The sequence below is a fragment of the Ylistrum balloti genome, unplaced genomic scaffold (assembly GCF_031769215.1).
Source record: "Ylistrum balloti isolate Yb309-2 unplaced genomic scaffold, AGI_CSIRO_Ybal_v1 Utg369778, whole genome shotgun sequence".
NCBI classification, from domain to species: Eukaryota; Metazoa; Mollusca; class Bivalvia; order Pectinida; family Pectinidae; genus Ylistrum; species Ylistrum balloti.
The window spans coordinates 583048-595887 of NW_026781968.1; the positions used below are offsets into that span (position 1 = coordinate 583048).

At 33.1% G+C, this 12840-nt stretch overlaps 1 protein-coding gene and 1 non-coding gene across 2 annotated transcripts in view; one reads left to right on the forward strand and one right to left on the reverse strand.

Annotated features, from left to right (window-relative positions):
- LOC132544027 (maternal protein tudor-like) overlaps positions 1-6021 on the reverse strand; it is a 36787-nt gene extending 30766 nt beyond the window's left edge. Inside the window, exons 1-4 of the mRNA XM_060207587.1 lie at positions 5921-6021; positions 4234-4288; positions 3245-3336; positions 2675-2813 (exon numbers count right to left, since the gene is read on the reverse strand). Coding sequence (XP_060063570.1) covers positions 2675-2813; positions 3245-3336; positions 4234-4288; positions 5921-6021 — 387 coding nt within the window. The remainder of the gene's footprint in view (positions 1-2674; positions 2814-3244; positions 3337-4233; positions 4289-5920) is intronic.
- Positions 6022-11501: 5480 nt separating this feature from the next.
- Positions 11502-11574, forward strand: Trnav-aac (transfer RNA valine (anticodon AAC)). Its single transcript has one exon. It is a non-coding gene; the product is annotated as a tRNA-Val (tRNA).
- The last annotated feature ends 1266 nt before the right edge of the window (positions 11575-12840 follow it).

The window sequence follows — 12840 nt, forward strand, 5'->3', positions numbered from 1 at the left end:
TTTTAGTATATAAATACATGTAAAGATTCTTCCAGCACAGACTTTCAATTTCATTTCCATCGTCTGCTTTAGTTGAACTACACCCAACAAAAGCTATAAACCTTCACCTTTATATCTCTAAATATGTAGCTGACCCTTTGAAAAAAATGTGATCAGTGCCTGTGGTCTCATTCCTGAAAATAACATGGGTTTTTTTTCCTTTTCTGTAATACTGCAATGACTTTTAACACTCCAGGAAATTTATAGTCATAATAGACGATACCTTAACTGTTCCCTTTGTAAATGGTTTTCACTTATAGATGGTTTGTAATGGATAATCAAAGGCAGGCCATGATTTCCTTATTCCCAACAAAACAATCAACAAAAATAAAAACACATTCAATTCATCGTAACTAAATTTTAAAAATGCACGATGTGTTAGAAATCTTTCTTTACAGTTTTCAACCTTGCATTACAGACTATTCTGAACACAATTACATAGGGCGGATTTCCTCAAGCACCCACATCAGACATTCAGACATTATGTTAGATGTTTGGTGTGAGGAAGGAGACAGAGGAGTCTCACATTTTGCATTAGAATACTGATATAATCATATGTCAATTTGGGTTTCATAATTTTTACTAGTGACGAGAAATCAGTTAAAATCCATAATTAATTTCAGGTTAAAATTGGACAGGCTTTTCAATGTAGTTAATCAATTACAAAGTTGGTTGATTGTGATGGTGTGTTCATTATTCATGGAAAGAGATTCTGAATCGAAGTAATGCTTTTTGGTTTTTTTTTTTTTTTGTATCCTTAATATAACAATTTGCATAAGAATTAATATTATTGGCAATTGACATCTTTATAATGCATAATATGATTTTGTTTTTGCTAAAACACAAGAAAATATCAAAGTGCAGATGATCGATTACGAAAAATTACAATTGATCATCGCATCAGATGAGGTTAAACGATTACATATTTAATTACAACTATCAAATATTGTCTTCTTAGGAAATTGTAAAATAATGTCCTGGATAGGACACTCATTACTGGTGAAGTATTGACATAGTATTACAACATAAATAAAACATGCCTTGCTGTTTTCACTACAATTTACTAACACATTTTCTATATACACTGATTACGAAATGTATTGAATCATGGCACTATTGCATCTCCCAATCTAGATCTTGATTTTCTTTCAATCACTTTGAATTTTCCTTAGATGCCTCCTAAGCTTCAAAATTTAGGCTCCTAGCATCACTGAGAGTTCAAGAAGAACAAAATAGATGTATGGTACAGTTTAATTCTTTGTTTGGCTACACTATATCTAACTCTAATTTTGTATTAAAAGGTGCTAGTCACTTGGTTTTGTTTTTATACAATCATCTCACTATCTAACTTCATTGACTGGATGGAGAGAATTTCTCAAAACCCTCCTCAGACAGTTGTCAAGTACACAAAATGAGCAATTCATTTATTTAAGAAAGATAAGATCATGCTATCACCCATGCAGAAAATATGGTGGTTATACCGATAACCTCATTAAATCATCAACCCATTTAGCACCAACAAGAGTGTGTTATCTTTAGGAAAAATACCTGATGCAGTGTTTTTAATCTCACAACAATAAAATACTTAAAACTTCTGAGAATTAATTTTCTTCTCAAGTTGTAAAATCATTTTACTCATGCAAATAATTATATATAAAAAATGTCAACATTATACTGGCCATGTTTAACATGCCCAAAAATCAGATGTTATATCCGTCTTTTTTCGTTTTGTACAGACTTGTGCCTGAAGTTTCGACAATTAAAAAAACATTCACCAGACATGTCTAATGGTCACACAAGTTGATAAATTAAAAGTAATAGAAAAACAATAACAAGTGTAATCACTTGCATAAAAGTACAAAAATAACATTTGCATGCTGAAATGGTATTTGAATATTCAGTATGATTTAGCTTCCCTTATCACAGACATGAACAAAATTTTAACTGGTACTGGGAACATTTCCCAATGAATTCAAAGAAATCTAAAGCTGAATGTAAGCTATGCTCAGTGATTTTACAAACATCATAAATCATTTCCAAGGGTAAGGCCTTTCTTGTCGAGGTGATGTCAGAGTGATGTAGTCTAGAATTCTATTTCGGCATGTCACTCAGTCAATATGTAAACATATGGCTCAGATTTTCGATGTAGGTCAGACTGTATAAAGTTTCATTGACAAGTAGTCTACAAGATTGGGTTGGGGCAAATTTTGTTCTATGATGTAAGTCGAAGGTCAAAATATAGGTTAGAGTGACCTACTGTTAATATATGACACACTGCTTTACCATGGTGAAGCCATATCCTAAGTATGAAGTTTCAATGACAAGTTGTGAAGGAGAAGGGTTCAGACAAGATAGAGGAATGATGGAAAGATGGACCAGCAAAATACAGAAATGTAGTCCCCCAAGTTCCTGGGGGAAGACTCACAACTACATGGAAATAATTGTCAGCATTACCATTCATACATTAAATGAATAACTGATTACTAACACCTGTTATTTGTTTCAGCTCTATATAACTGCACTTCATTAATAATATATATATTTCCAATTAAAACTGGTTAGTCAATGTCCATCATGCTTCTCCCAGAAATTGGGTCTGATACTGGTGTACAAATGTCTTTTATTCATCCTTTACCAGTTTCTTTTCTTTGCGTTTCTTCATTTCCTCTTCAGAAATAGCTATTCTAACCCGCATACGAAAGCGGCCAATATTGAAGTTATTAAATCTGGAAAGAGCTCTGTCTGCATCAGATACTGATAACATTGTAACAAATCTAAAAAAAAACATTAAAAACCAATATCAACAGAGAGTTACAGAAAATTAAAAAATTATCAAAGTAGGTATATATACATGGAGTATATTAAAATTTTACCAGAAGATTACTGAATTTATAATCTAAACCATGGGTTGTTTACGTTCCTTCTTTCTAATTTCTAATGATATGTACATCAGTAGTAGGAATGAGTTATAACATGGATCTCAGGAATAATTACACAATGCAAGAAATCCATTAGAAAATGTCTAATTTGATGGATTAATTGTTTCTTTCCAAAACCGCTCCTGTAAAAATGACAGTTTACTTAAAAGGTTGTGAAAAAACTCAAAGGACTTCATAAAAATTTGATAGAACAACCTAAGCACTGCTTTGAAAATGATAAAAACACTCCATTTCAAACCTGAAATTCCAAAAAAATAAAAACTTACCCATAAGTATCTCCAGCATCAGGGTTTTTAGAAACACATTTCTTCAAACGAAGACATTCACCTGCTTGAGAAAACAGGTTGTATAAGCCTTCCTGAAATGTAAATCAATTATGAAATACACTTTAATCATTAATGTCATTTACATTACAATTACAGCTGCCTGTCCTAATGAATACATAATGTAACACAGAAATTATCAAATCAGTTCAATATCTTAACTAGTTATGAGTCATAATCAATTTGAAATGACACAAGTATAATTAATTTGAAATGACACAAGCATAATTAATTTGACATGTCATGAGCCATGAATAATTGATATGTCACTAGTAAGTTAAATTAAAGAGTTTAATAAACTCCATATCCTCTCAGATTTTTATCACATATTCTGCATTTCTGAAAAACGAACTCTCACATTAATTTCACACCAAAAGACTCATTTCAATTCTGATGTGAAGTTTTTAAGTACCAAGACATTTACGCAACATCCTTGAAACATGACTTATCTGTGGTGATACATAAGTGTTATTTTACATGTGTCTGACAATATCAATGACATAGTCACATGACTTACCCGGTAACAGGCCAGTTATGTGATAAAATGTTTAATATGTGGTACTTTATAATATAGAGGATTTACTGCTGCCTGTCCAATCAAATTTAATGTTTCAAAATATACTATCCTTCACAGTTAAGACTTTAGTGCCATGCAATGAAAATTATCACAAAAACTTTGACCTTGACTTCTCGGTCTGGCCAGTAAGTGTACAAGATATTTTGTCGGTAGATTAATTAAAGTTTAGGTCTTACAAGTTGTCACTGACCACTGAGTAAATCAGTTCCTACAAAAAGTGTACTGAGGTTATCTGATAAATCATCTCTTCAATAATAACTTTCTTTATCAGCTTTATTTCAATTTTTCAATTGATTTTAAATTATTTGTAATAAAAAATTGTTAATAATGTTGATAAATAAACAATTCTACTTACTTCTGTCAGATCATTCGGAATGCCACTGATGTAAAGCTGAATACCTTCAGATTTACTATAATAAACAAAAAACAGAAACGGTCTATACATGAATGAAGGGAAGAAGTTGATTTAAATGATTTGCTCAATTTTCATGGTTTAAACAAAGCAAGTGAACCAAAAGAGGCAAGACTCTAATTAAATATACCGTCTAATTGGAGTCCAATTAGACAGCTGCATCAAAATGGCAAACAATTCACAATGCTTGATAGTTGGTATGATTAAACATCTTACTACAGGAAAAGTTTACCGTATTTTGCAGGTTATAAGTTGCACCAGTACATAAGCCACAGAGCCAATGTTTGTGGATTTTTTTCCATTTGATCCACACATTAGCCACACCGGAATGTAAGCTACATCCTTTCTTATGGTGTGGTAACCATTTTATTTGTAGACAACAGAAGGCCATTGATCAAGATCATCAGTGAAACATTAAACAATGTTTGTAAATGAATTATGCATAAATAATCCTTTATTTTAATGAAGTATTTTAATAATTATTTGGATCTTTCAAAATACATAAAATAGTAAATATCAAACTCATCTGGCTTGGGAGCCTTCAAAGATTGTCTGTGCACAAATATAGAGACTGATCTTATGTACATTTTACTAAACAATCTCTCCATCTGCATCTGTACTATTAAAGACACAAGCATGCTGACAAAATTCTTATAGTCCCATATTATTCATTCATGTAAGTTACACAAAGTTATTCAACTGTAAACAAGCATGGCGGTTGTTCTAGAATTTGACCTATCACCTGATGACATATCGGTCCCAGGGTGCAATAGATCATTGTAAACTTCTATCATGCCATCTTGTAATTGCTGTGAAGAAAAACTGTGAAAGACACATGAAGATTTTATTGTGATTTGTATTAAAAAGAATGGAAATTAAGTCTACAATCTTCAAATTATCAATTACAACGACTGATCTACACGATCCGCTTCCGTTACAAACACGTGTTGGGCAGGTACCAGGTACTCATAAAACAACAGGCCCAATGGACCTGCAGTACTCACCTGGTATGTATATATATCATGCCTCTCAGCCCTTTACTTCATGAGAAGAAGTCATTTTAATGTTTTATAAAATCTGACCCCTGACTTAAAATATAGGTAAAGGTCATTTCTTTTTGCAAACGTTGTCAAGCTTCACCAAAGGAACATACCAGCCAAATATCATGCCTCTAGGCCTTTTAGTTCATGAGAAGATATCATTTAAATATTTTAACAAATCTGACCCCTGTGACCTTGAATTTAGGTCAAGGTCATTTCTTTTCACGAACTTTGTCAGGATTCATCCTAGGAACATACCTGCCACATTTCAGAACATTTGGTCCAATGGTTATTGAGAAGTTGTTTAAAGGAAAAGTTGAGGCCGGATGCCAGACAGACACCACACCATGGGTCAATTTAGCTAAAAAAAAACCTCAGTACTGACATCTTATTCTGTTACACAGGTTTTTTTTCTTTCTGTCAATTTTTTTTTTTTCGTCCACACATAAGTATCACCGATATATAAGCCGCATGCACGACTCACAAGGAAAAAATTTGCAACTTATAATCTGGAAAATAAGGTTAATTAATCATTTCTTTTTGTGCCTTATGAGCCTTATAAGTAGACCCAAAATTAGTTTAAACTGTACCTTCTCTCGATTTTGCTTGGTAAAAACTGTCCAGGGCCTCGATCATATGTGTTAAATTTTTCACACTTAAAGTCATCTTGACGAGGGTCCCATTCATCCATTTCCCTGAAAATCATCAAGCAATGCTGTTGTTATTTATTCTTATTGTGCAACCCACAGGCAGTTAGGAAATTAACTCTGCTGTTACTTTCTGATCCATTTCATTTGTGTCAGGCAATCAATAGACACACCCCCTGAAGATTTGAGATTTTGAAAGTCATCTAGATCTACAGGTAAACGTGCTGAAAACAAATCTACTAAATTTAATAGAAGATTTCAGATCAATTTCATCTACTCTCTTAATTACAATCTCTCTCATTCCAAAAACTTTCAAGGTGATTCCTCTTTGGTTTGAACTTTTTCCCCATTTGAGAATATCTCAAAGAAAAAGGTACATTGGTTTAACTATTGCACTCGATTACCAAAATTTTCAGCACCTACAGCTGTCATCAATAACAGATGATGTAAATATTTTGAAAATAAAATTCATGACTTTCCATTAATTTCTGACACAATTCACTGTAAATCAACTCTTAGTAAATGTTAAATACTAGAATAATTCTAATAACATGCTCTAATTATAACAACATAAGCTATCTTACTGGTAATTTCAATGTACAAAATATCTTACTTTCCACCTTCAGCTATTTCCTCTTTATATTAAATTCAAGGCATCTGCAATCAAAAACAAATGATTTACAAGATCCTTCAACCTGTCCAGATCAACTCTGATCTACAAATCAATGCATTTTCAATCAATCAAAACCAAGCATAGAAAAATTAATTGTAGTTTTTTTTTCAACTATTTTAAATTTTAAATATTCCCATGAAATGAAGATAATTTAGTAAAATGGCAACTTACTGAAGTTAAAATCCTATCCTTCCACTGCTGACCAGTCTTTGAAAATGCATGAGGCAGACACAAATATGGTAACATCTCGTAAAATTCGTATGTACATTATTACAGTACAACTTCCCTAAACCGATCCTTTTCGAAACCAATCATCCCTTGAACCCAAACAAAATGGCGATGTACGGAATGATATCCTCTTTGTTATAGTGCTAAAAAACTTTCCAATACTGATACATCTCAATTTCGAATACCTAACTGGTTTTGTGTCCAACATGTTTAAAATATACTGAAAACGAATTCTGCAAACTGACCCATGTTCCAATCAGCAGGCCACGAAATCCACACCTGTGACGACAGTCGTAAGCCTTGCCCTGAGCGTGTACCTGTCATGGGTAGGCTCTACATACAATATCTATCTTTATCAGGAGGATTATAATGAACACCAATGACAAGATGAAACCATATTGAACGAGTTGTTTTCCCGAAGACAATCAGGGCTACCGAAAAAAAATGAAAGTAAGTAGCACATAATCCACGCAATGTGCACAATTTTTCATAGAAAATAAATGTCCAAAGTTGGGGGTGTGCACATTACATAGATTTAGGGTTTTCAATTTTTTTTTTTATGAAAAAATCAAAGATTCTTTGGGGCCAACATCAGTGTTTATCAGGGTTATCTGGTACTCAAAACCAACACAAAAATGAATGGACAATTTAGTTATTAACAAAAATAAAAAATATCATAATTACTGTTTATATTAATGCGAACTATACAAGTGAGTATCATGCAAAACCTGGACAAAGCATTTGAAAATGTGACAGCGACTAGACAGACAGAAAAATAACCTTTATTTATGTCAGCTAGCGCATGCTCCATGTAACAGAGAGACATGAAAGAAAAGCTGACTCACAGAGATAGTACTAACATGGTTTGGTCATGAACAGGTAGATCATGACTTGTACCTTCTGATTAGGGCTGGTGTGAAGACAAGTGCTTGTGTATGCAAGATAAACAAGGGATAATTGGATATGTAAATGATGTCGATTAAAGAAAACAAACAAGAAGATGCACAAACATAAGGCTGTTATTAAATAGATTGTTATTAAAAGTCAGTAAATGAAATGAAAAAAAATTTTGAAGAGAATACTTTCAAGTTTTGGACTTCACATCACATTGGTTTGCTAAACATTCCGAGCTTGATTTCTTGGCTTCAGGAGATCAACTTTGACAAGAATTTTGGGGTGCACACATTATGCAAATAGAAACTTTCTTTTATCGTTTTAAGCTCCAAAAGGTATCTGTGCACATTACCTAGGTGCACACAATACACAGGTATTTACTGTGTTCCTTAAAGAATATTTAAGCTCACCTACTTATTACAATGCTTTACTAACAAATTATAAACCAATATTATTTCATTGTCCTATAATAAGTCAAACTCCTGACATTGATGAAGATGTGGTAGGATCCCTCAGTGTTATAAAGTACTATACCAGTAAAAGGAGTAAAAAGAAACCCTGTCAAAAAATAGGAGAGAAGAAACGAGAAAGAACAACTTTAGTCTCTGGCCCATTTTGTCATCTTCATTGGTTTTATGTAAAAGTTATCTTTTCTCTCTATTGTTTTTTGATGTATGTTATCTTTTTTATTGACAGATAAATGAACTATGTGTTAACATTATTCACACAGGTAATGTGCACATCAAATTTTCAAATAATCCATGCAAGAATTTCTGACCAAGAGCAATAACATTTTTCAGTGGTAAAAACCAAAAGCCAGATTTTTTTTCTCATCAGTGATAAAATTAACATTAAGCAATATATGCTAAGAAACACTCATAATAAACTTCAATTGTCAAAACTGAAGACGGCTGTGCTGCACGCCAGTCCACCATTGTTTTTTCTGATAAATTTCAAAATAAGAACAACTAGAAACCACAGGGAACCTGCATATGAAAGTTTTGATAGATCCATCCAGTACTTCTCAAAAAAAAGGTGGATAACAAAATTCAACTCTCAAAATCTAAGATAGATGTCTGTTGTTTTGCTGATCAATCCAAACATGGACTACTAACGACCAATGGGACCTACATCTGATATTTGTGAACAATTCATAGAGTGCTTATCCAAAAATATTGCAATAACAAATTGCAAGTGTTCATATCAAAGATGACTGCCGTCTCCCACATTGTTTTTCTTATCAAACCAAAAATGAATAATGCACAAATACAGACCAATCATAACCTAAATATACAATTAAGTGAATGATCCATCCAGTACTTATCCAGAAATAGCATAATAACAGGAGATTATTCATGGTGCCCACCATTATTTGCTTTCTTTTTTAGTTCTTCTATTCATTCCTTTGGTCTTGCTCTTCGTTACATGAATTTGAAATTCCTCTCAAGAATTAGCCGTAATAATTAACTACCGATGATGGTCATTTTGTTTTATATCAAACAGGCACAATTATGGACCAAGGAAAATCTATATATGAAATCTGAGAAAGATCCATCCAGTCCCTCTTCAGAAATAGTGATAACAAGATAATACTTAACAAGAACTGTTTACCGACAGGCAGTGCATCATGAACCTTTAAATGGCAATCTGAATAGCCCACAGTCATTAAAGTAAATTCTATCCATGTGGAATATGCACATCAGAATGGCAATTTCTTTCCATAATTACCATTTGAATGTAGGTCCAGGCTCTGGTTGCTTTACTTTTTGTTCTTCTTATTGTGGCCAAGTGAACTATTTCGCCTAATTCCATTTATTTTCAGGTAATTTATTGTATTGATACAACATGTAATAATTGTGTTCATTTAATTATCTGACTTCTTTTATATAATTAGTGTACATGCAGGTCAGGTTGTGTACTGTAAAGTTATTATGCAAATTAGGGACTATCAATATATTGATGAATTTATTAGTGTATAATTGCAGTGCACCTTTATTATATGTAATGCAGAGTAAGGACTTGTTATATCTATATACAGGTACTGGTCATGTATATGGAAAGTGGTACCCACTTACCTGAGTATCAGTTTTGTATATGTTCTATGTATAGGTATGGTCATGTGACCTACCTGCCTATGTATTGTCCAGTATTACCTGTACTGTCCATGTCTTATCTGCATGATATTTGTATGTAATGTCCATAACTAACTTGACCCTTGACATGACCTTTTAATTGACCTTTTATTTTATTGGCTGCATTTTTGGAGGGAAAGTCCTTTGTGTAAATTGTTTTGGACGAAAAGAGCTTTGGCTAGTGATAGGTGTGGTTTGCACCTTTCTGGAATTCATTCTTTATTTCCCCTGTAAGAGCCAGCTTAATTACTGTAATAATGTGATACAGCAACTGTCATTTGCTTAAATTGATCTTAACTGATCAGATTGTGGCGCGTGATCCTCAACCCATAGTCGAGGTTCTTTGTACACCTTCTTTTAGATACCTACTATAGGGCTTGTCTATTGGTGATGTACTTTCAACTATGACTGCAATAAATGAATGAACCCGGCCCGGTTGTTCTAGTCATCCTTTACAAGACCCAGTACAACCTGGTTACATTATTTTAAAAGGTTTTACATCCACCATCTGGTTGCTTATTTCCCCTACTTTACACAGGGCGTGAGTTTTGATGTTTATTAACTCCAAGACCGATATAAAAGAAGTCAATAGAATGTCACAATAATAATGCTATAATTGATGAGGACTATGCATTATGTGTTGAATGGAAGGAATTGTGGTCGCAAATCTATTCTCACCAATTAAAGTAATCATTCTCGTTAATTCATGCTTTTCCTACGTATTGGTGAGAACTGATACTTAACAAGAACATGTCCAATAAATCCACAGTACCCAATAGAAACAGTAAGGCAATTCCAGAAGTTCAATTAACAACAGGCCTTTTAATATGTGCAAAGTTTAAAATGTGTCATTACGACCTCGATTTTATAACCATTGGACTTTCCTTGTAATATAAACTAAACTTTTTTTAAACATTGGTTATCAGTTCAGGAAACTATCTGTGCATGCCAATTGACAATTGTCGTAAGGTGACATCAACTAATTGACAATCAAGAATGAAAACGAAATTTAGTTTAAATAATAAAAACAATAACGACAACTCCACTTTAAAAATTCAGTGATTTGATGGTCATGGCGCTTCCTTCCCGCCAGCAATCACTGGCGTACTAGAACAGATCACCTCGTTCCGAAAGTAAACATGCACTTCATGCCAAATGTCAAAAAGTGCAACATTGCTTTTCTGAAATACACACAAAAAAACATATCCTTCATTAAAGATGTCAATGCATCATTTAAGATAAAACGTACCAAACAACGTATTAGGAAAGTTTTGAAGTTCGTCTGGGGCACATGCTTCTTTCCATTTCGCAAATCTGCAGTAACTTCTCACAATCCGCTGTGCGTTTGCAGGACAGTTGCTTGGAAAACTTAAGCGTTTGATCTACGTTGATGTCAATATTATTGGTTTAAAACAAACCTATTTTGAATGGGGCGTTAATTGCCATCTTGATTTCAACGTTATGACTAGATTCAACGAAAGCAATTTATTTTAGTAACCTTTAGATACTCCCCGTATGCAGTAATACGTTGTTGCAAGCTTACCAGCGACCCTAGCTTGATTTTATATAGATTTACATTTCATTATTTATCATGGCGGGTTCCGTGGTGTAGTGGTTATCACGTCTGCTTAACACGCAGAAGGTCACGAGTTCGAAACTCGTCGGAACCTGATCAACTTTTTTTTTTTTTCTTTTCTTTTTTTATTTCGATTCTTCGTGAAACCGTTTTGCATTCATATAATGATATTATAAATGAGGTCATATTTCAACGTTTGAAAATGTTCACTGTAAAAATTTCACAATCTCTATATAAGGAGTCCAGTTTTCAACGGTATTACAAGACGAATGAGTTTACTTAAGTGTATGTTTGAAATCTGGATGCGTGGTGATAGAGCGATTCCGCTGTATTGTTACATTTTTTTTTTAATTTTTCGCCTATTACGAACGGGATTGTATGAAAACAACACTAAAACATATTAAGTTCTATCTATTTTATAGTCTCTTTTCCTTTGAATGATTATATCACTTTGTCTGATCATCTGTACGTCCGCTTCGGACGGGCGTCCGTTATCGGAACAAGATGTTTAATGAACCACGGACAGATAAGATTTTGGTAGTATACCTGTCAAGATTAAAGGTAAAAAATCGCTCTTGCCCACTTTTGAAATAAAAACTTCATAAATAATATCTCATGAAGCATGGGATATATTTAATTAATATTTACAACATAGCATCTCCTCATCCGACCAAGGTTTCATAAATGTTTTTTGGTGGGTAAGAATATTTTATTGCCAGTTTTTGCGCTCTTTTTAACAACATTTCAGAATCTAGATTTTTTCCTGCTGACTTGTCAATTGCTGTGATTATCCCCGTACATCAAAAAGGAGCGTTGATCCAAATAATTTCAGATTGTCGATTTTCGCAAAGCTTTTGATAAAGTTAATAGAATAAATTTTTGGTATAGACTCTCAAAATTATATATTATAAAATATTATCACCGATATTCTTTTCTCTATACATAAATGATTTTGAATAATTTTTCATTCAAATATGTAAAGAATAGTTACGACTTCAAAGAGCTAAGCTTACATTTACTGTTGTATACCGATGACATTGTTTCATTTTCTGAATCTGTGGAAGGTCTTCAAGACCTGCTTGATAATCTAGATGTCTATTGTAATGAATGGAATCTCACTGTAAACCTAGATAAAACGAAAATGATGGTTTCTGTAAAGGTGGAAGATTACATGGTAAAGATAAATGGTATTTTAAGGGTTTTATGGTTTCTTGTGTTGATCAGTTTTCATATTTAGGAATTTTCGTGATTACAATAACAAATTCAATTGTATCCAGAAGCAACTGGATGTCCAGGGATGTAAGCTTTGTTTGCTCTACTTTCAAAAAACTACTAAAAGTAAAGAAGTTTGCGTGTAATA